Below are 21,792 nucleotides of genomic sequence, written 5' to 3' on the forward strand. Positions count from 1 at the left end.
TTTCTTCTTTTAGATTCCAAAAAGTGTTGGTACAAAGTTTTCTAATTTGAAATTGGTTGAGCTGAAGTTATTTTTCGCAGGGCCCAAGCATGGCATACATAAGAATTTGGCGGGTGTTAATGGGCAGCAAAAACGTAAAACTCAGTAATTATTTTGGCTAACTTCAAAGTATGAGTTTGTACATGCCTAAAGTTCTTCCAGTGACTCCAGAAACTACAAAAAAAAATGGCATTACCGCATCAAGATAGTGTTAGCTCATAAGCTACATCTACAAAAGACCCACAAGCTACAAGTAATTAAAGAGAGACACTATCAGGTTCGCTATTGCATATCACGTAGCATCCATCGATTTAATGACTCTTAACTTCCTTTCCTTTCCCCTTTTTTTGTTCTGCAATCCAAACCATCAAGTTGACTCGAACATTTTACAACGAGGAACATAGATTGCACAGCTCGCGAAGTAATTCAAGATTTTCCAGGTAAAACAGCTTCCCGTTGCAGAACAAGACATAAAGACTTCAATTTAAGGTTGAGATGGGGTGGGCGACGTCGGAGGCTTGAGATCTGGATACTGCAATACAAGAATGGTAGTCGTGTGTCCGACACTGAGACTAGTAGGAAACTTTATAGCATGTGTAACTAACTAGTGTGCTATGAACTTGAAGGAAAATAACCACTCTGGAAATAAACAAGAGCAATGAGAGTGGGAATTACAGTTGGATATGGAGAAAGTGGCCTTGAAAATCCAGAAACTAGTTCAGCTTTAGCTTCTGTTTTGGGTGCTGAATTTATCTGGGGAGCAGCCTCTGCGTTCTGTACACTACTATCAGCAGCAGCAGGTTCTGGACTCGCTTCTGCAGGCGCAGGAAGAGCCTTGCTCGTCACTGCTACTGGTAGAAGAGCCTTCCCTATGTCCTGAATTGACCAGGTAATCCAGAAAAAGAGATTGGCATCATCGCTAAACAACGCATATTGTTTTGGAAAACAAGTTACTGATTTGGCTTCACTGCACTAGAATACAACCATCTATATGGTTTGAAATATTACCTTCAATTCATCCACAAACTCTTTAGGTGCAATCTTGGTGGTCAAGAATTCATCAACTTGTTCCAGAGTTTGCTTACGGTCCTGCCATGGGAAGCAAAGAATAAAATGTTAAAGTGAATATAAGTGCTTGCAAATTAAGGACCCGAGATTTATGGCCCAAATTTATGGAACTTTCCTGTCTGGATGCTGAGTCACTCACACAAGGGCATCATCACGAACCCATCACACACATACAAGGGCAGGCCCTGGCTGAGTGGTTCATCAGAATCATAATATATTTTCAAATTTCTAGGAGTATATATTATAACTGTGTGGTAGTATATCTTTAATTCTTTTAAGGAACAGAACTTGCTTCTGCACATATGTTGTGTTTTAAACTTTGAAGAAAAGTGTTTTTTCCCCTTTTCTCCTCTTTATTGAAAGGCCTGTTGGAACTTATGTAACCTAGAGCACAAGCAATAGAATGAAATCATATCATCTCAGTCATGAAATTCAAGAAAAAATAATTTAACCTCAGCAAAGACTTACCTCAGCGAACAGGAGTTTCTTACTCACAAACTGAATTAGTGCCGCTGAGCCTAATACTTGGAGTATTGCTTCAATCTGGAAAATACAAACAGTCAATTTTGCACATCTCACTTTTAGTGAAAATAAAAAGAAAGCCATTATTAAAAAACATAAAGAACAATAATACGAAAAAAGCTTCATGACCCAACCTCTGAGAATGCCAATACTCCTATGCCAGTAGCTGCTGCAATTGCAAAGGTGACAGGCAAGGCATCGGAGCCCTCCTGCAAAATTATCATTGTGATTACTGCGCTGGAGTGCTATTTATAAAATCATAAAAGAAAGGCCATAACCAGTTTATATATAAGAACTTGTGAATATTGATCATTGAGCACCAATATTCTGAGATTCAAACCAAGAATAGGAAAGAAAGCTATGAGTGTGCCAAGGGTGCCCTGCCCCTACTCTTACATCAATGAGAGAGATGAAAAAACTAGCAGGGGAAAAAACAGTTAGTGGTTGGGTTATTTTAAGGATGTTGATGGACATGCTTGACAACTGACAAAATAAAAAGTTTCTTACACTCTGAGTTGCAGGAAGCTAAATTAAGCATGATGATTTATCAATGGCTCTCTTATTCCATTCTAATGGTTAGGCTGAAGTGGAAGGTTAGGGACCTGTCAAGGGCACGATGTATGTAGTCTTCTGTGGATTTATCAATGGCTCTCTTATTCCATTCTCTTATTTCATTCCGGTGACAATGATGGCATCCTGCAGGGCCGCCCTTCCTTATCTTTGTCACTCCTCAAGCCTCAAGTGTGTTACAACTTTTTAGTTCAGTCATTAATCTTCAAAACATGTCTGGCACCTTCTTGTTTCTTGTGCCCAGCTGGATTTGCTTCTTATTTAGCTCCTCTCACTTACAGCTCATTTATATTAACACTCTCATTTCAGCAAAATAGACACAATGTAAGATCTTAACCAAGCAGACAAAATGTTCCCTTGCTTTTTTGACCAACTCACATCCCATTTTGTTCATCATGAATACTATGACAGATACCATTTGTTTAAAGTTATATGTGACCATACAAAGGATCAGCATTCCACTCATAAAGGTTCTTATATTGTGGATTGAAGTTAAGTTTTTTAGTAGAAGATTAAAGTAAAAGAGAAAAAAGGCAGCAGAAGAGGAAGGGCACATACTCCTAGTGCACCCCCGATAGCATCTGATAAATCACCAAGGTCAAGACTAAAAGCTTTCTTTGGTGGTATCCAGGGAAGCCCACTATTCTGCAAAATACAATTCTCAAAGCTTGTATTTACGTTCTATAAGATAAGAAAGGGACTTGAATGCTAAATAGTTCGAACACAAATTAAAAGTGATAAAAAAAACAGAAATTACCATCCATCCCCGGGGTCCTTCTGCACCATCTTTGATTGCATAAGCTGCTTTAAATCCATTCACAGTGACCAACTCTGCAACCAATTCGGAGTTGCCATCGAATCTGGCTTTCGTCATGAATTTAGCAGCATTAGCTTCAAACAATAGCTTTGGATAGCAAAGAACGAATCAGAACTCGAATTATTACCTCTTCAGCAATGGAATCGCAAAGGAGAAAGTGGAATTGGGGGGTTAAGAATTTGTAAAAGTTGGTTCCTTCTACTGGTATGGTATTCCTTATTTTTCTTACATTGATTTTGTTATTATGTAGATTGGTTAAACAGCACAACTATGTGATTTAATGAGCTCTGAGTCCTTGATAAGGGATGTGATATATAATATTTTTCCATTATGAATGATTTCTACATTTGAGTAGTCAAGGTTGGGCAGTTCAGTTTGCAGTATTATGCAGGCAGCAACATTTGCTAGCTATTCTGATCCTTTTGGGGGTTCTTCCAGCACCAAATAGCACAGACACAACTCCATTCGAGATTTTTTAACATTTTTGCCGATCCTAATCAATGATGCTATACCTGTTATTATACCATATTGCTCGTCTGTGAAATTGCGAGTGGAACTTTACAGATGCCAGCTAGCCAATTTAAAGTTTTCAAACTCAATCAGTTCTTTGATTTCAACGAATAAGGAAAACAACTTACGAGATCTAGTTAATGTGCTATAAAGTATAGATTCTAAAATCACTCCATGCACAAATTTCATGACCACTATGATTACCCCATCTGGATTTTCTCTGTCAAAGATTTTCCACTTAACTTATAAGATATTGGTGAGGATAAGAGAAGAAATCTTCATGCAAAATATAGTAATTGGATTCGCTATCTTACTTGTCTAGAATGAACAACGTGATATTCTCTGGTTCCTTAAATTTCAAAGACAGCTTCTTCAAGAAACCTGGCTTGTCTTCACCCTCATAAACAATTTGCACTGGTTTCTTACTCAAACCCCTGATATCAGGACTGCCCACTTGTCTAAACTCCACTGGTGCTCTTATATCAAGCAACTGAGCATTTGCGTCAACACCCAACGCTTCATAAGCCTTTTTTGCAGACTCTACACCCCAGGACTTTGACTTGTTTAGCACCAGAGACAGAACTAGTGGAACTGCCAAAACTGTAACACTACCTGCTACGATTGTTGGATTTTCCGTTCCAAATTTGATGACACTATCTAGGACCCCGTTTGCATCAGATGAGAAGGAGCGCGCAGACTGTTCCAGTGCTTCTTGGTATGTTAAAGCCCTAGCTAGCCCATTACTAAGAACTGAAGATAGTAGCACTATACCACCGTGTAAAGTCCTTGATAGACACTCTTGTGTAGTTGATCGGCTCGTGCTTGTAGAGAAAGAATGAGAGATTTTGAGTGGTGAAACTGTAGGGAGTGATAAAGATTTTCTGGGTTCTGATCTTCTCTCACAGAGAACTGATAATGGTGTCCAGCTTCCTGCATTGAAGGACTCCATGGCATAATTCTTTGTCGCAGACAAACTATGGTCTCTTACAGAAATGATGCAGAAGCTTGAATCGCCATGGGAATAGAGCTTTATGCAGATATTGTTTCTTTTAGGATGATTGAATGAAGGGTAAGCAGAGGATGAAAAGCTTTGTCTTCATTAAGTGCAAGTTGCTAGTGTACGAAAGAGTGGGAGGTGCTGGCGTGGCATTGGGGTGGATATCTTTGGCACTCGTTGCATGACACGTAGAAGAGAATCGGTGATCACATGGCTTGATGGCTTTCTTTACATGAGATCAGTATTTCGTTGTTTATCCTTTACTATTCACCTAGGATTGCCGCAGTTTAATAATGTAATTGTTTTTATCAAAGAAATTTACTAAGTATGTAATTACGGGTGAGGTTATTTTTTCTATAAAATTTATTTGATATTGAAAAAATAAATGGTAACAAAATAGGTAGTTCGGGTTTTTTAAGGTGCAATATAAATATTAATTTGCTTTTCATGGTATAAATTTTTAACTTTTAAGTTGAAAGCTTTTTTTATCTTTTTAAAAAAATAAATATTGTTATCAGACTTAAAGCATTGGGGGATTGCATGATTGTCAGACACCTGACATTTAGGTCAAGCATGTTTATCAGATCTCGGGCTCTCGGATCTAGCAAAGCAACCACACCTCAAATGCTTGGGCTAAGCATGTTTAGTATTATTATAAATATTATTATTTTCATTATTATTAATATAATTGAAAAAAATAATTACTATTAGAAAAAAAAAACCATAGATTTGATTTCAATTGTAAAATTAAAAAGTATTGTTATTATTATTATTATAACCAAACTCGCAACATTTATGTCTGACATGGTTGTTGCTAGACTCAAGGTCGCTTGGGTTTTGCATAGTATTTACAAATCTAACTTCTAACTGACATTTCCATAACTATTTATATTATTTGTGAATCAACCCTCAGCAAACACAAAATATTTATCTTATAATATATTGTGTTTTTACTACCGTTTATTGATATTTTTTATGAATTTCCGCTACGTAGAATGGGCAATCTAAGTAGTAAATATACTAAAACACATAGGTATTTGACAATAGCTACTATGCCTTTTTTTTTCATCCTCCATTTTCTATTTCAATTGCATTTATTTATGCACAAATTGACAACCAATCAGTTATAATCTGTTCAATATGAGAAAAAATAAACATAAAAGGACCAAATTATAAAACCCAGACAAATCTCGTGGTTAATTTAAAAATGTTAGGAAATGTTTATTTTGACCTCCTTCTTTCCTTTTAGTTTCTTAAAAGTCCCTATAGTTTTTGTGAATTTAATTTTGATCTAAGAGTTTATTTTTTAATTTTTTCAATCAATAGGTTTTGAGAGAGAAAATCGTTAGATTCTAACAAAGAGATAAGAAGTTACCGGTTGTCACCAATTATGGTCTTTTAAAAGGTCAATTTTAGCGTAAATGAGTTTTATTTAATGAGAAAAGTTTGATGGTAGCTGTTTTATACTTTAATATTATCTGAAAAGGCAAATTGAGGTCAGGAAAAAAAACTACTTGTTTTGATTTTATATTGGACCGTGTACTGGGTTTTCTAAATTGATAAATTGGTTTATATATATGTGTGTTATAAAAGTGTTTATTTGGTGTATTTAAGTGAAAATAAATTAAAAATGATTTTTTAAGGCAAAACAAAATTTGTCCTAATTTTTTTTGCCATCATCGTGATGGTTGAAATCTAGTTAGATAAATGACACATCTTTTTCCTTAGTACCAACACATTTTTTGCTTTATTTTATTAAAAAAATCAAGTATTTTACTATAGCTCCGCTAGCAATTTTTTCTATTCTTAATATTTTTTTTCTTTTAATTGCATCATTCCAGACACAAATTAACAACTAATTAGTAATAATTTATTCAACATGGGAAAAATTAAACACAAGAGGACCAGACTATATAAAAAAAACCTCATGGTCAATCTAAGATTTTTAGAAAACATTTATTTTAGACCCCCCCTTATTTATTTTTTCTTCCTTGAAAGTTTTTTTAGTTTCTGTGAATTCAATTTTGATATAATTTTTTTTTTCAGTCTCTAGTCTTGAGAGATGAGAGAGAAATTCACTAGATTTCCAGTGATAAGAAAAAAAATTATAGTTATCATCGATTTTGACAACTAAAAAAGTTGATTTTGACGTCAATGGATTCTATTTGATAAAAAAAGTTCATGTTAGCTATTTTGAACCTTAATATTGCTTGAAAAAACATGTTAAAATAGAGAAAGAAGAATTTTACCGGGTTTGATTTTGAATTTATAAATAATTTATTGGGTTTTCAGGTTGATAAAATATTTTTAAAGGGTTTTATTATGTATTTTTAGATAAAATAAGTTAAAAAAAAATTAGAGCAAAACAAAATCAACTCTGATTTTTTAGTTATCATAGTGAAAGTCGGGTAAATAAATAAAATATCATTTATCTTTTAAAATAATAATTTTTTTAAGATAATAAATGTACACAAGCGAGTCAATAATTTCTCATGTGTCCAAGTAGTTAAAGTATTGTGCTTGAAATGTGTAAATACCTCCCATAATAAATTTTTTTGAAACAATCTATTTAAATAGAATTTAATTATAAAATATAAATAAATAAAATAATGAAGGCCAAAACCTTCAAGCCTAGACATGCTAGGTCTAGAAGGCGAGGCCAAGACAATTAATTTCTTAAACTCAAGAAAATAACATGTATTGTATTTGAGTTTGTTTCTCTAAAACGATTGAATGACATGTTGCCCATAGCAACAAATTCCAATCAATAGAGATTATCAGAAAATCATGGTCATTGTAATTTGAATTTTAAATTCCAAATTCTAAATTTCAAGGCTATTTTTTTTTACCTAATTTTTTTTTAAATCATCATAAAAATCTTAATAATTCTATTTACAACTCAAGACACCCTTTAATCAATCCAAAAATAATTAAAAATTCAAAACTAAACCGAACCTAAACAAACATTGTAAGTTTTAGTCTATGTTTTTGTATGTTAATTAAGGGCACAAACCATCTTTATCTCACAATAGGTTTCAAAAACGAATTTATTGATATAAAAAATAATATTTTTATAGTTAGAATGTGACTTATAGTTTTTAAATCTGATCTAGTTCAAGGCTCGGATTTTGACCGGATCATCGAGTCGTTTTTTTTTATAAAAAAAATCAAAAACGACGTTGTCTTAGTAAAAAAAAAAAATTAAAAAAATCAATTGATTGCAATTAAATTTTTAACCGGGTCTTGCCAAGTCACACTATATTTTTCTTTCTCCTGTTTTTTCTTCAGCTCGACCGAATTCCAGCCTCAGGTTAGCAGGGTCCTAGATTGACCTACTAGGTTAAGCCAGATTTGAAAACTATAATATGATCAATCAAAATCTTTACTTCTCATTTTTTTTCAATGATTTTTTTTCTCATCTCTTACCATTTAAAAACTAAAATATAAAAAATAAAGTTGAAGGAGTGAAACTTTAATAAATTATGATGAGAGTTGTAATAATTGAAACAGTCAATGCGCTCTATTTTACTTTTATTTTTTTAATTTATTTGGTGAAAAAATATGAGTGATAACACTTTTATGTCGAAACTTTAATAAATTATGATGAGAGTTGAAATAAATTATGTTTGGGCTAAGGGTGCCCGGGCTACACATGCCTTGGCCATGTACTTGAAAAATATTTAAAAAAAAAAAAACCTGACCATCGCATTATTTGCTGTAATTATTTCCGCGACATCACGATCATTGAAAAATCATGGTTGCCGGATTTGCCCCCAAAACCTAATTTTTGAAGTAAGCTGAACGCTAAAAATAATTTTACACTGTATTGAGAAGTCGACTGTTACAAAAGATTAAAAAAGCAATCCAAACCTTGCCCAATTTCCCAGATTGAGATACCGACTCCCTGCAGCCGAGCTTCTTCTAGCCGAATAGAAATTGACATCAATGACGGGTAGAACACTGCATGATTGATATGCTCATCGTCAACGTAGAGAAAAAAATGTTCACCGCTGTTCTTTTCCCATTGCAATTGAGGCTTGTGCTTCTCCAGTAAAGAGAGGTATTCCCTTCCTGTGATTGCTCCACCACCCTCAGAACCTGCAGTTTATAGTATGACTAATTTAACAATCTCCAACACAAAGCATTTAGAAAGAGAAGGGTGTAGCCACAAAAACACACTTTCATTATACTTGAATGCAATACATGGACCTCATGCAGCCAAGAAACAAGTAAAATTTCCTAGCAAAATGCTGCCCACGGATTGCAGAAAAGCACCCACAAGCTCACTTAATTTTCTCTCAACTCACTACCTGTAACATAGAGCACTCGCATCATGAACCCGACATGGTTTGGAAACATACATACATGGAGCCAACGTTTCCTGTTTACACTAGTTTAAGGATGGTTATTGGTTTGCATGCCAAGTTGTTAAGAAGAAGCTGTATAAATTTTGTTGAAAGAAGATTCTTCCTAGTGGCAAGTTTTTCTTCATGGTTAGCTTCAAAAATACCATGGATGGCTCCATATAATACTTGCTTAGCTTGAGAGAGCAAATTTAAATTCACTTCTTCAAGTGTTGAGTCAGTTGTTCCCTTCAACAACAACTCTGTTATTGTCATCCCAAGTTGCGGTTAGAACTCTATAAACTTGCAACCATTGAGTTCCTTGATGAACATATTGGCCACTATGCCCTCCATACCAATTTGTTGCCGAAGTAACAGTCCTTGTAAAACCTTCACCAGGCTTCTTTCTTGCATGAAATGCATAATTTCTGTAGAAAGATTATCTTATGGACTGTCCCAGTATCACTTTATGAGAAACAAAGTGTTGCAGGGAGAACAGCAACAAATTGGTATGAAGGACCAAATTTTGATTTTCTTTATCAAGCCAACTGTGAGTTGCACAAGGACATCTATTGTGTTATCAAGCCCAGTTAAGTTCCAATTTTCCTCACGTAGCATAAGAGTTTTGCACATATTCATACACAACAGTTGCCACCGATGTAGGAAAATCAGTTTCTCATTTACTGAGCTGACTAGAAAATTTAAGAAAATCAGCAGATCCTCTAATCTATTGTTAGTTTGTCCAGACCCATTCCTTCTAGAGTTGTTTTATAAGATGTAATGAATCCTTCACTCTCCCAGGAGTTGGAATCTCCAACAGTCTTGGAGAAAATTGATTGGCCTTACTACAGTACAAAGCCACACGCTGAAATGGGAAGAAACCCAAGGCTGCTAGCCAAATGCTTATATGCTTATTGCCATCTTGTCCAAAGTTATTGAAGTCAAACTAGAATATATCCAGAGTGAATCACAAAAAAATTAGAGAAAAAAAAAGCGAAGAGGATAAATGAAAGAAAAATAAAGAGAAGTACCTTCAGAAATCACGAAATCATTTCCATAAAAATTGATGCCCAGAAATATCTTATTGGCCAGGGCCCGAGCACCACTGTTGCCAAGGAGAATCTGCAGAGTGAAACGGATCCACTTCAAAGGTGCATTTGGACCTGGGTTATGAGGACTTGAGAAGTCATATGTCATGAACGAGAAACCATCTATATCATCACTTAAACTCTGAAGATCCTCTGGACCAAAGTCATGAGGTTGAAGCTTCTCTGAATATGGTGGACCGATAACATAGACCAATTGTAAATATTGTTTCCCATTCCTTGATGAGATTACTGAATGCATTGCATGCCCAAGTTGTTTTATAAACTGCAGTGCCTATACTTGCAAACCAGGAAACGTTCCTCAGAATCTCACAAGTTTGAAACACCAGAGTATAAATCAGAAAAAATTATCTACTGGCAAATGGACTGTGAAGACTTGGATTACCGAGTATAAAATCAGGAAAAAATAATATATTTTAGGAGTTACAATGGTTACACGAACCTCTTGATCAAATATCAAAGTGAGAAAACTTACACTGCAATATTTTATAAACTAACGGTTTTCTACTCATCACTTTGTTTTATTAATAAGACACTAAAAAAAAAAAAGACTTGAGTATGATAGATAGCCACACAATATTTCAATAGGTTTTAATAAAAATCAGATCCTAAAAAAAATGAGCTCTAAAAGTAGCCTCGTATAAGTCAATGGTTACCTTATTCCTCATTTCAGGATCATGCAAGACACCATAAGCTGCCCACCTTGACCAGGATTCAAGCACAATGCCGTCATATTCCATTTCCCTACAAATAAAGGAAATCAACAGGCAACCTGAACTAAAGCAAAGCCAAATGGATGCTTTTTTTGACTGAAGCATGGTCAGAGACTATAAAATTTTGAACACCTGAGGATCCATGTACAGACATGACAATAATGTCCACAATTTATTGAAACATTTGGTATTCACAATTACAAAAAATCAAATCTTAAGAGCTTTTCACGAGTATGAATGAACTATCTTCATGGCCATTCCAGAGATGGCTGAAGGAATCTTAACTCATTTCATTTACATGAGCGATTCTCCAAAATATAGATTCAAGTGATCAGTGTTTAGACAGTTTCAAAATATATTTTAGATCTAAACCATGTAGCATTGGTTAGTTTAAAATATTCATCCGCATTTTTTAATTTTCTTTGACTTTCTTTGATAGAGAGAGCTAAGCATGACCTTGGATGCATCTGATAAGGCTTTCAGGAAAAAAATGCCCAGGTTGTTGACAACATTTTTGAATGTGCTTAATAAAAAGGCTACATTGACTTGAGTAGTTTTGAATTGAAAATTATAAACCGTGAACAAAATAAAATGCAATTGCCGCTGGTTATAAAGCATTCCATGAGACAAAGAAGTAGAATATGAACAAAAAAGATGGTAGAACAAGGACCAGTTCTTTACTGTTAATATGGCCTTATTTTAAACACGGCATCATGAAAATACATGGAGGCTTACTTGCACTCTGATATTATCAGGTCAATAGCTTTATCTCTAAGTTTCTTCTTCTTAAGCAGCTCCTTTGGAAATGCTTCCAGAACAACTCTAGGTAACACCTACAATCAAAATACTAGTTTAAAGTGCCAAAATATCAAAGGATCCATGCAGGTTGACATAAGATTAACATTAAATTTAACCATAAAATACAAGCGAGGAAAAATTTACAATGACTGATAACAAATTGCTGTAACTTTGGAAGTAATACTATCTAGAATAGGAAAGCACGGGGTTTGGCCATAGAATTGTAATTGGAAGTCCCCTTCGAAATTGCTCAAGTCCAATTCCACACGATTAGGGATAATGTTACTTGGATCAATTATCAGACAGCAATCAGATTACATTTCATTTACACCTTCAAATGGCAAATCCACAAATGTCTCAATTACAAAATCAGTGAGAGGAAAATGAAAAATAAACACTTTGTAATTACCAGAGCATTCCCATTCCTTCTGAGCTCTGAAATCCATCCCATATCAGCATTATGTCTCCCCTCCAGAACTAGTCCAGTACCTTGACTGGTAACAACAACAACAAAAAAAAGAGTCAGTTCTCCCTCCATCTCTTTCTTCCTCTTTATGTTTGATCTAAATACCAAAATCGAAAAATACACACCTCTTCAGATCATACCAAACAGGAGATAATATCGTAAACTTATTAGTAAACCGCTTCGCCATTTCATATCCCTTCGAATTCCTATTAAAGCAATCAGAACACCGTAGTAGTAACTAATTCATCAAAAAAAATATATATATAAACACACACACAAACATATACCATGGAGTAATGTAGGCCAACACAGGATATGTGTAGTGCCGGTGAGATTCATTCTTCAAAACCTTCGAATTCTCCTACTCCATTTCACCACGATTTCGAATTTAAAACTTTATTTTACTATTTCTGCTATCAAGTCAATGCAGTGATTAAGAGCGATCAAGTGAAAGTGCTTACGTCGAGTATTTCTTGGTAATCCACGTCGGTTTTAACGAGTCCGTCTTCCTGAAACTGTGGATATGACGAGTCCTTATTTGGAGCGTATTTGATACGGTACACGAGTACAGATACTGCAGGAATTACGACGAAGAAGATGATAAATATGCTTATCAGCTTGCGATCAGAAGCTGCTGACTCGCTGAATTGGTCCGGTCGAGTGGACGTCTTGGCTCCAGTTTCATGACGATCCGAACTCGGCGGTACTCGGCGGTCTCGCTTCCTCGCCATTTCATTGATCGAGACGACGGCCACTGCTAAGTGCTTCGTGCCTAGTGGCCACTGGAGCTGGCTAGTCAATACCCAACTTCCAAACGACTTGCCGTTTCACTTCAATTTGGGCTCTAGAAAAGGCAGTAGTTAGGCCCAAATGGAACGCAATATGACATTTTTGTCCTTGTGCTTTTGCTTAAGTACATAAAAGTACTGGAAAAGGATAAAAAAAATATCTGATTCAAGACAGCAATCAGAGGAGAAGGGTTTTTGCCCTTTGTAGATAAACCCCGGGGAGAGGGAGTCCAAACTCGGCTATCTTATTATATCTGCAGCTCGAACGCTCCATAGCCTGACCATATCTCGGTCTTTGATGAAAGCAGGTAACTCTAATTCTCTTCTTTTATTCACTTACCTCTTTCGCTTTTACGTTTTGTTTGTTTGAGCTTGACTAAGCTTAAATATGGAGCTTAAGCTCTTGTTATCCTCTTCCAGTGCTTCCCTACCTACTTCTTTACCACTTTTTCTCTCACAAAAATCTTCTTATTTCCTCGAAAGACCCAAACTTTCTGTCAGAACCCATCTCTCTGCATCACCATTTCAACTAGAAAAGTCGCAGTTTTTAGGTAATGGTTTGGTTTTTGAAGAGAAAACTGGGTCTTTTACTGGTAAATTAAGAACAACTCATGTCCCATTTGAGCCCATTAGAGCTGCTGGCGTAAAGTGGAGAAAGGAGCGTCCTTTTGATAATGTGATTGACAGGGACAAGAAGCTGAAATTAGTTATGAAGATAAGGAAGATTTTGGCTAACCAACCTGATAGAATTATGTCAATTAGGGAATTGGGCAAGTTTAGAAGAGAATTAGGTCTTACGAAAAACCGTCGATTCATTGCTTTGTTGAAGAAATTCCCTGCTGTATTTGAGATTGTGGAAGAGGGGGCTTATTCATTGCAGTTCAGATTGACGCCTGAGGCTGAAAGGCTTTATTTAGAGGAGTTGAATGTTAGGAATGAGATGGAGGACCTGTTGGTTCTTAAGTTGAGGAAATTGTTGATGATGTCCATGGATAAGCGGATTTTGTTGGAGAAAATAGCCCATTTGAAGACTGATTTTGGGTTGCCTCTTGAATTTCGGGATACGATTTGTCATAGATATCCACAATACTTTAGAGTTGTTGCAACTGGAAGGGGTCCTGCATTAGAACTAACTCATTGGGATCCTGAGCTTGCAGTATCGGCAGCTGAATTAGCTGAAGAGGAGAATCGGGCCAAAGAGCTACAAGAGAAAGATTTGATTATTGATAGACCGCTAAAGTTTAACAGAGTCAAGCTGCCAAAGGGTCTCCAACTTTCCAAGAGTGAAATGAGAAGGATTTGCCAGTTTCGAGACATACCTTATATATCTCCTTATTCAGACTTTACCAATTTGAGATCGGGTTCGAAGGAGAAGGAAAAGCATGCTTGTGGAGTTGTTCATGAGATTTTGAGTCTCACTGTTGAGAAGAGGACCCTTGTTGATCACCTTACTCATTTTCGTGAGGAGTTTAGATTCTCTCAGCAGCTGAGGGGGATGCTAATAAGACATCCTGATTTGTTTTACGTGTCTTTGAAAGGGGAAAGAGATTCGATTTTCCTCAGGGAAGCATATTCTGATTCTCATTTGGTAGAGAAGGACCGGCTGTTGAACATCAAAGAGAAGCTTCGTTCTCTTGTTATGGTTCCTAGATTCCCGAGGAGAGGTGCTCCAAAGACAGAAGCAGCAGGTGGAGAAGATGGAACTTCTGGGCAAGAAGATGGAAGTGATGAGGAGGCTGAAGATTGGTCTGATGTTGATAGTTACGCGAGTGGTGATGAACTTGATGATGATTATGAAGATGATTGGAATGATGAAGATGATGATACACCCCCAGATTTTTGATGATGATGGTGATGGTGATGGTGATGGAACTGTGAAAATTCATTTGAGCAAATCAACCAGCCAGCCAGATACCGCAACAAATAACAAAGAGAAGGTGCTCACTCCAGTGTTTCCTGATGGCCAACCAAGAGATCGTTGGTAAATTAGATGCAAATCTGCTTGATGCATCAATATCCATGCCCTGGTGTAGAGATACTGCTCCAAGGGGCTATCGTTATAGCATTGCTACAGAAAGTGACTTTTATGGATGAAGAACATATATTTCACAAGGTTATGCAAAATTATGGGGCCTGAACCATGTTCTCCAGTTTGAAGTCTCAGGAAGCACCTTGCAAAAGGAGACATGTAGCAATAGCATGTGTTTTCTTCTCATCAAACTTTAGAGATGGCTTTGAAACCATCAAATTAAAAGAAAACTATTTTGCATGGATAATAGAGCCCCGCATCCTGTTTTCACTACGTATTATTTATGCCTTCTGTTAATATAATTGACCTAATGATTTTATTCAAATTCATAGACATAAAGTCTTTGTCTATTTAAATCTTTAAGCTGATCATCTCATGAATCTTGGAGCAGCCCTCAAATGATAAATCTTGATAGTTGAAATCTGTGACAGTGGATCTCATATATAGAAACATATGTTGCTGACCAAAACCAGGATCAGATGGGTTGATGGCCTCTAACTTTCATCTCTGGAGTATCATTCGTTTTCGTTCTGTGATTTAGCAATCAGCTATTGTCTTCGTGCTATATAAGTACGGCGACCATGCTTTTGTTGTTAAATTAACCTGCCAGCTGCAACTGCATGCTGTTTGCAAATTGAGTCCACCACCTCGGATATTGATTTTAGGGCTTGACGAGACCTCTCAATTCAGATTCACAAACTAATTTATTGATTCATCGTGGATAATCTCGATTTCAAACTCGGTTCATCCACTGCAATGAGATGCTAGTTGCTATGCTTAATAGTAATATGCTTATTCAGAACCTCATCAAACTCGTTTGCCGGTGCTTGGGCATCGCTGGAGGCCCGGACTCCCTGTTTTAGAGCAAGGGCAGCAGATAAGCAGTGGATGCTACAAGTCTTCACGGTGAAAGCTACCAAGCTATTTTTTTCCTAGTTGAATCACAATAATTCATCCATTTAACTGCCGTTTTGACGTAAATTTTCAACTTTCAAGCTTAACCCTGTGTAAAGAAGAGCTGAAATTATCCAGGCTGGGGTATGTGAACAGTGGAATGTCTGGATTCAAATGCTCTCGTACACATCTCAAATTCTGCGTCTTTTTCATATGCAGAACTCTTCACGTCGCTTTTGTTTACCAGTGACCTTGCGTTTTATAAAAATCGAGAATTCCAAGATGATATATATGTGATGCTAAATCAATGTGATAAATCAACTAAAAAGAATCTTCAGCATCATTTTATCAATTATATTCTGAGCATCACTCTCATGCTTTGTCGAAAGCACATCACTTTGTTCTACAACATGGATAGAATAGGTTCCTATAGCCATGTAGGTAAGGTTATAACGGTGATAGAAGATACAAAATGGAGTTAGTGGCCGGATTTAATTAGCTTAAGCATAATCAGTCTTTATTCCCAAGTCACCCACTTCTTTCTTTTTTATCTTTCCAGTTAGTTTCAAGTCACAAGGCTGGGAGTGGGATGTGGCCTAGTGTGCAGCGTTTGCAAAAAAAATAAAATTCTAGTGTCATTCAGCTCTGTTAGTTGTTTGTTATCTCGTTGGCTTTTACTTTTTAATATATTTTTCAATTTTTTTAATTATAAATAATATTAAATGAATATTTTTTATATGTTTTTTTTATAATTTAATATGCTAAGGTTAAAAATAAAATAAAATAAAATAAAAATATTATTTTAATATATTTTTAATTAAAAATTATAAACTTTTAAGTGGACTATTTGTTTCTGTATTTTAAAAGCGTTTTTGAAAAAAAAATAAATTTTTTTTATTTTTTTATTAACTTTAAATTAATATATTTTAGTGTTTTCAAATCATTTTGATATACTGATGTCAAAAATAATTTTTTAAAAATAAAAAATATTATTAACATGTATTTTAGCATGAAAAATTATTTTAAAAAAAACTTCAACTATATTGTCAAAAACACTTTTAAAAAAAAAATTCCATGGTATTGGGAAAGTTTACATCCCGCCGAAACTGGTACAGTCGACGAGGGCCTTATGATTGGAAGAACAAAGATAGAATTTGTTTTTGCACTTTTTTAAAAAAATTAGTTTTATTTATTTATTTTAAATTTATATTTTTTTTAATATTTTCATATCATTTGAACATTAATATTAAAAATAATTTTTAAAACATAAAAAATATTATCTTAATATATTTTCAAAAAAAAAATATTTTAAAAAATAATTATTACTACACTTCCAAACATCTTAATAATTTTATTAGATAATAAAATCAAATATGATGTGTTTGACAATGAAAATGATTATTACCTACCCCAACTTTTGATATGTTTTTTTTATAAAGATATTTGGTATAGTCTTTGTTTTTATTTTAAAATTATTTTAGATATTTTTTAAAAAAATATTTTTAATTTAAAAATGTTAGATTAATATTTTTAATATTTTTTAGATTAATTTAAAAATGGTTAATTTAATAAGATTTTTATAAATGAATTCGTGGCAGCAAAATATTTTACGTGGTTTCGATCGTCGCCAATAGTAATAGGATTCTACCAAAGAAATCTCAATCCAAACATCTAACAATTTAAATATTTATATATAGGAAATGTAAATTGAAACGGAGAATAATTTAGTGGGTTTTGGAAGGATAGCTTATCAAGTAAGGCTTTCCTCGTCTATATAAAGAGGGTCTGCTGCTCCTTGATTGAGTCGGGAGAGCTAGAAAGTACTATAGGTTCTCTCCATGCATGGATCTTCAAGGCACTGGCTGTTCACTCCCCCTCCAGGCTTCCTTTGCCGGCCCGATTGGTAATGATGATTTTGTTTTCTGCGACGAAACTACTTAAACCACCAAGTAGGAGGCAGGCTGGAGGCTCTTGTGGGGGCCGGCCGCCGGGGTATAAACAGGCTATGTGTTGCTCAAGGCTCTCCATGCATGGTCTCAGGGTGGCAATCATTGTTCACTCTCCCTCAAGGCTTCCAACGCAATAACCAGCTACGTACATGTACCTGTATTACGGCTGCTGGCTTGAGGCCTTCGGGGGAGAGTGATCAAAAGTTGTCATGATTTTGGCAGACGAGGAATATCAACTATAATTTCTTTCCTGGTAATAATCCTTGCATGGGATGGGAAGAATTTTTATTATCTGTGCTTTATTCTCATGATATGAAATATATAAACGTGCAAAAAATGTTATTATTATGTATTCAATCATGGAGTTTGACTTTTGTTTGATCATCGTCATCATGAGACGATTATTGAGGGTTCATGCTAAATTCTAGAAATCATGAATGGTTATTTATTGCAGTTTAATTTGTTCTGTGAAGTTTTTTTTGCAGAAAGAAATTCTGAATGATCTGGGCTGGGAGTGATTTCTAATTAAGTTCAACTCCAAGTTTTTTTAGGCTGATCTGATCACTGCTGTTGGCTGGTTCAAGCTTATAGACTTCTATTTAAATCGTACTCTTGTGGTCTTATTACCCTAACAAAATCATTCATTTAAATTCAAATTCTCTAACCTTGTTCAGTAAAGAGAGGATAAAAATGGAGACAAGAGGCAGGAAAATGCTTTGAAGCAGATCTCATCGCCCAGGAGACTCAGGCATCTTCGAATGTGTTCAGAAACCTAGCCTAGTATTGTTTCATTTGGTTCTTGAACACTTGTTCGTTCTTTTGATTTATTTCAATTACATCCTTGCTGTAACTTAAACTTTGAGAACTCAATAAAAGACAGATTCTGTCATATGGACTCTCATCAAATCACCAATATTCCAGTTTTGGTGTATTACATATTACATGTGTTAAAATCACGAGTTAATATATAAAATTTTATGAGTTAATATATATCTAACGTGTTAAATCAAATTAAAAACTTGAAACTAATAAAATCGGACTTAACTCGTGCAAAATCGATAAAATCAATAAACTTGGTCTGATTTTATAAGTTTATTGAATTTGTGATATGAATCAAATCAAGTTCAAATTTGGCCTTAAAATATCTGTTAATTAATTTTGCGAGATTGAACATATCTTTCAAACCGTATATTGGATAAATCTAAAATTTTACAGTAAAATATTAGATACATAAAAATATATTGTAGTAAATTTTCAAGTCAAATGGAGTTAAGAAACATAATATTTTAGAGGATTAAATTTAGTAAATTAATATTGTCAAATATATCAAATAATACATTTGTGTACTGTTCTGTGGCATATCTAAAGCTACTGATAGAATTTTGCTTCGATTAAAGTTGTGATCAAAATTAAACATTTGAAACTTTATAGCAATATATTATAGGTCCAATAATTCAACTAAACGAGAGATAACAACATGTTTGAAAATCATGACTCAAATATGCCAAGAATATACAAGATTTGGAGATTCTAGGTACATGGAAGAATTTTAACATGAAGACTTTTTTATTTTATTTTTATTTTTTTTAATAATTATTTTTAATTTGAATTTTTTTATAGTATATTGAACATTGTTTAGGTGTTTATTTTATTATTGAATTTATGTTAGTTAATTACTAATTTAAAGTTCATTAGCTTGCAACTCAAAATGTGTATATCAAAAACATATTGTGATGGAAACAATTAAATTGTCATTAGGTTTATGTGTGCTTCCTACTTTTCAATGTAATTTCTTTATATTAAAAAATTCTGTTAAGAGCCATGTCATTAATTTATTAATTTATACTATCTATCTTTTTTATTTTATTTAAATCACTTATTGATTATAATGTTATTGATTTTTTTATTATATATTAATATAAATTAATTTTTTAATTAGAATTAGTTAAAAAATTATTTATGATTTTACCATTGAATTTTTCATATATTTGACAACCTTGTGTGTGTGTATTTTTTTTTCTTTTTTTTTAATTGTTAATTTCCGGCCTGCTGAACACCTGCTTTTGTGGATTCCCTGCGGGTCGACGTATCACTGTCCAAAAAATTTCAAATTCCCGCTTAAATAACAAATTATGAAATTATATTTGGTTAGTTGACGATGTACGCGGATCTCGATCCGCGCCACACCTTCTCTAAGGAATGACATCCATTGATAACACATCAAATCTACGGTCACAATTAACCCATTCTGGACAAAAACTTTTCTACTTTCCTCTCTTTTACATTATAAATACCTCCCCAGAGTCCTCGCTTCTCATCCCAAAGAATTTCCTCTCAATTTTTGCGAGAAACAAAAAAAAAAACCCCATAAACCTATTTCCCCAAATTCAGTCATTTCAATGGCACGCACGAAGCAAACAGCAAGGAAGTCCACAGGAGGCAAGGCGCCACGTAAGCAACTGGCCACAAAGGCAGCCCGGAAATCTGCACCGGCAACCGGAGGGGTGAAGAAGCCCCACCGATTTAGGCCAGGAACCGTGGCACTGAGGGAAATCAGAAAGTACCAGAAGAGCACAGAGCTGCTGATAAGGAAATTGCCGTTTCAAAGGCTGGTGAGAGAAATAGCACAAGATTTCAAGACAGATTTGAGGTTCCAAAGCAGCGCAGTGGCTGCTCTTCAAGAAGCGGCAGAGGCGTACCTTGTGGGATTGTTTGAGGATACCAATCTGTGTGCTATTCATGCTAAGAGAGTCACCATCATGCCAAAGGATATTCAGCTTGCTAGGAGGATTAGAGGAGAGAGGGCCTAGTATATACTTCAGGGTTCTTTTGCTGGTGGTATCTTTGTAGCTCCGGTCCATGTTTCTCTCCTTCCAACTTTTTATCTACTCTATCTCTCTCCAGTTTTTTTAGGTTTATCTGCTCTGGGGTTTTTGGTTTTAGGTAACTGGAATGTAAGTTATTTAGAAATCTAGTGGTTATTTAAATGTACTTCTAATTCTTAAATGGACTCCATGGCATCTGCTTTTTGAGAACAATGTGCTTGTTCGGTCTAATTTCTGTACTACATGCATTATTTGCCATTGATAGTTTTAAACTGAAATTATTGTGTACAAAGTTAGATTAAAATGGGTTCTTGTTTAATCCATCTTAATTCTTGTGGATTCGGCACAAAAAAGAAAATTTGGTAGGGTTTTTTGCAAATGGAAGTAATACAAAAATCAGAAACCATGCTCTGATTGAGTTCTTTGATGTAAATCCAATGGGGTTTTCCCCTTTGATTTAGAGATTAATGAAGAACTAATTTGAATGTTAAAAGACATCAGACTGCATTCTAAATAAATTGGCCTTTTCCTATGTATCAAAGCTGCTTGATTACCAGGCAAGGTTTTCTCTGTGCTCCCGAACAAGTGAGTTAGCGACCTCAAGCTAAGCCAGGGCCAGGAGAAGAGTACATCGCTCTATGGTCGAAACTTACTATCATGGGACCGAAAGAAAATTCCTGCGTAACCTAGGAACACATCTATTTCATTGCAGAGAACAGGGTTTTTGGAAAACCATGATGTTAATTAAGAAGACCAACTAGGTTATTCAAGTTCATTCAGATTTTGACACTTGGGAAATTGGGAGCTTATACTACGTGTTAAACTTACAACTAGCATGGAAATGCAAGTCTAAATTGAACTTTAGAGGCCACATATTAATTATCATGTGGGTTTCTCTCCTTTCTTTTTGGCGATTCCATTTTCCCGATATACCTACAATGATAGGAAATAACAATAATAATTTACCAAGATGATAATTTTAGATATAAAAAAAAATTAATTTTTTTTGAACAATCATTATTTAAAAAAAAAGTTTATTCATCTCAATAATCATAAGTTATATGTAGAATTACTGGATTTTTTCAAGTTTGAAACTCTTGAAATTAAATTTAATTACAAGGTAATGACATGTTTCTATATCCATAGCCCGGTAGGTTTACCATAAAGTATTGTTTCCCATGTCTCTCAATGACTTTTATTTCTTAAAAGGTGTCTCTCAATAAAAAGAATATCCTTGACACTATATAAACAATCAAAATATTCGTTTCCTAACCGATACAGAATAATTCCATTTGAAATTAAAATTAAAAACAATATCTCAAGAGTACTATTAGCAACAATATCTCAATGTTTAATAC

At 34.6% G+C, this 21,792-nt stretch overlaps 4 protein-coding genes and 1 long non-coding RNA gene across 8 annotated transcripts; 3 read left to right on the forward strand and 2 right to left on the reverse strand.

Moving 5' to 3' along the window:
* Positions 1 to 120: 120 nt before the first annotated feature.
* Positions 121 to 4,637, reverse strand: LOC118041533 (rhodanese-like domain-containing protein 4, chloroplastic). Of its 3 annotated transcripts, XM_035048924.2 has the most exons (8): positions 3,841 to 4,633; positions 2,957 to 3,059; positions 2,758 to 2,844; positions 1,764 to 1,838; positions 1,576 to 1,650; positions 1,048 to 1,128; positions 715 to 915; positions 121 to 571 (listed from the first exon to the last, which is right to left on the reverse strand). In XM_035048924.2, the coding sequence occupies exons 1-8, from the start codon at positions 4,473 to 4,475 to the stop codon at positions 524 to 526; spliced, it is 1,305 nt and encodes a 434-aa protein (XP_034904815.1). In that variant the 5' UTR covers positions 4,476 to 4,633; the 3' UTR covers positions 121 to 523. The 3 variants fall into 3 exon arrangements, with proteins under 3 accessions (XP_034904815.1, XP_034904816.1, XP_034904814.1); XM_035048925.2 differs by lacking the exon at positions 2,758 to 2,844; XM_035048923.2 differs by lacking the exon at positions 121 to 571 and having other exon boundaries at positions 637 to 915; positions 3,841 to 4,637.
* A 3,571-nt stretch (positions 4,638 to 8,208) lies between these two features.
* Positions 8,209 to 12,751, reverse strand: LOC118041532 (uncharacterized). Its single transcript, XM_035048922.2, has 8 exons — positions 12,411 to 12,751; positions 12,237 to 12,310; positions 12,075 to 12,155; positions 11,893 to 11,977; positions 11,421 to 11,518; positions 10,629 to 10,716; positions 9,898 to 10,246; positions 8,209 to 8,621 (listed from the first exon to the last, which is right to left on the reverse strand). The coding sequence occupies exons 1-8, from the start codon at positions 12,678 to 12,680 to the stop codon at positions 8,365 to 8,367; spliced, it is 1,302 nt and encodes a 433-aa protein (XP_034904813.1). The 5' UTR covers positions 12,681 to 12,751; the 3' UTR covers positions 8,209 to 8,364.
* A 160-nt stretch (positions 12,752 to 12,911) lies between these two features.
* LOC118041531 (protein WHAT'S THIS FACTOR 1 homolog, chloroplastic) lies at positions 12,912 to 15,116 on the forward strand. The gene is given in 2 exon segments (XM_035048921.2): positions 12,912 to 14,574; positions 14,576 to 15,116. Coding segments are annotated over 2 exon segments (1,596 nt in total). The 5' UTR covers positions 12,912 to 13,125; the 3' UTR covers positions 14,723 to 15,116.
* A 2,289-nt stretch (positions 15,117 to 17,405) lies between these two features.
* Positions 17,406 to 18,498, forward strand: LOC140954478 (uncharacterized). 2 transcript variants are annotated; one of them, XR_012167743.1, is made up of 2 exons: positions 17,406 to 17,862; positions 18,083 to 18,498. It is a non-coding gene; the product is annotated as an uncharacterized lncRNA (long non-coding RNA). The 2 variants fall into 2 exon arrangements; XR_012167744.1 differs by having other exon boundaries at positions 18,095 to 18,498.
* A 1,419-nt stretch (positions 18,499 to 19,917) lies between these two features.
* Positions 19,918 to 20,647, forward strand: LOC118041530 (histone H3.2). The gene has a single exon (XM_035048920.2). It carries the CDS (start codon positions 20,009 to 20,011, stop codon positions 20,417 to 20,419), a length of 411 nt encoding a protein of 136 aa, XP_034904811.1. The 5' UTR covers positions 19,918 to 20,008; the 3' UTR covers positions 20,420 to 20,647.
* Positions 20,648 to 21,792: the final 1,145 nt, after the last annotated feature.

The sequence above is a fragment of the Populus alba genome, chromosome 14 (genome assembly GCF_005239225.2).
Source record: "Populus alba chromosome 14, ASM523922v2, whole genome shotgun sequence".
In the NCBI taxonomy this organism is placed as follows: Eukaryota; Viridiplantae; Streptophyta; class Magnoliopsida; order Malpighiales; family Salicaceae; genus Populus; species Populus alba.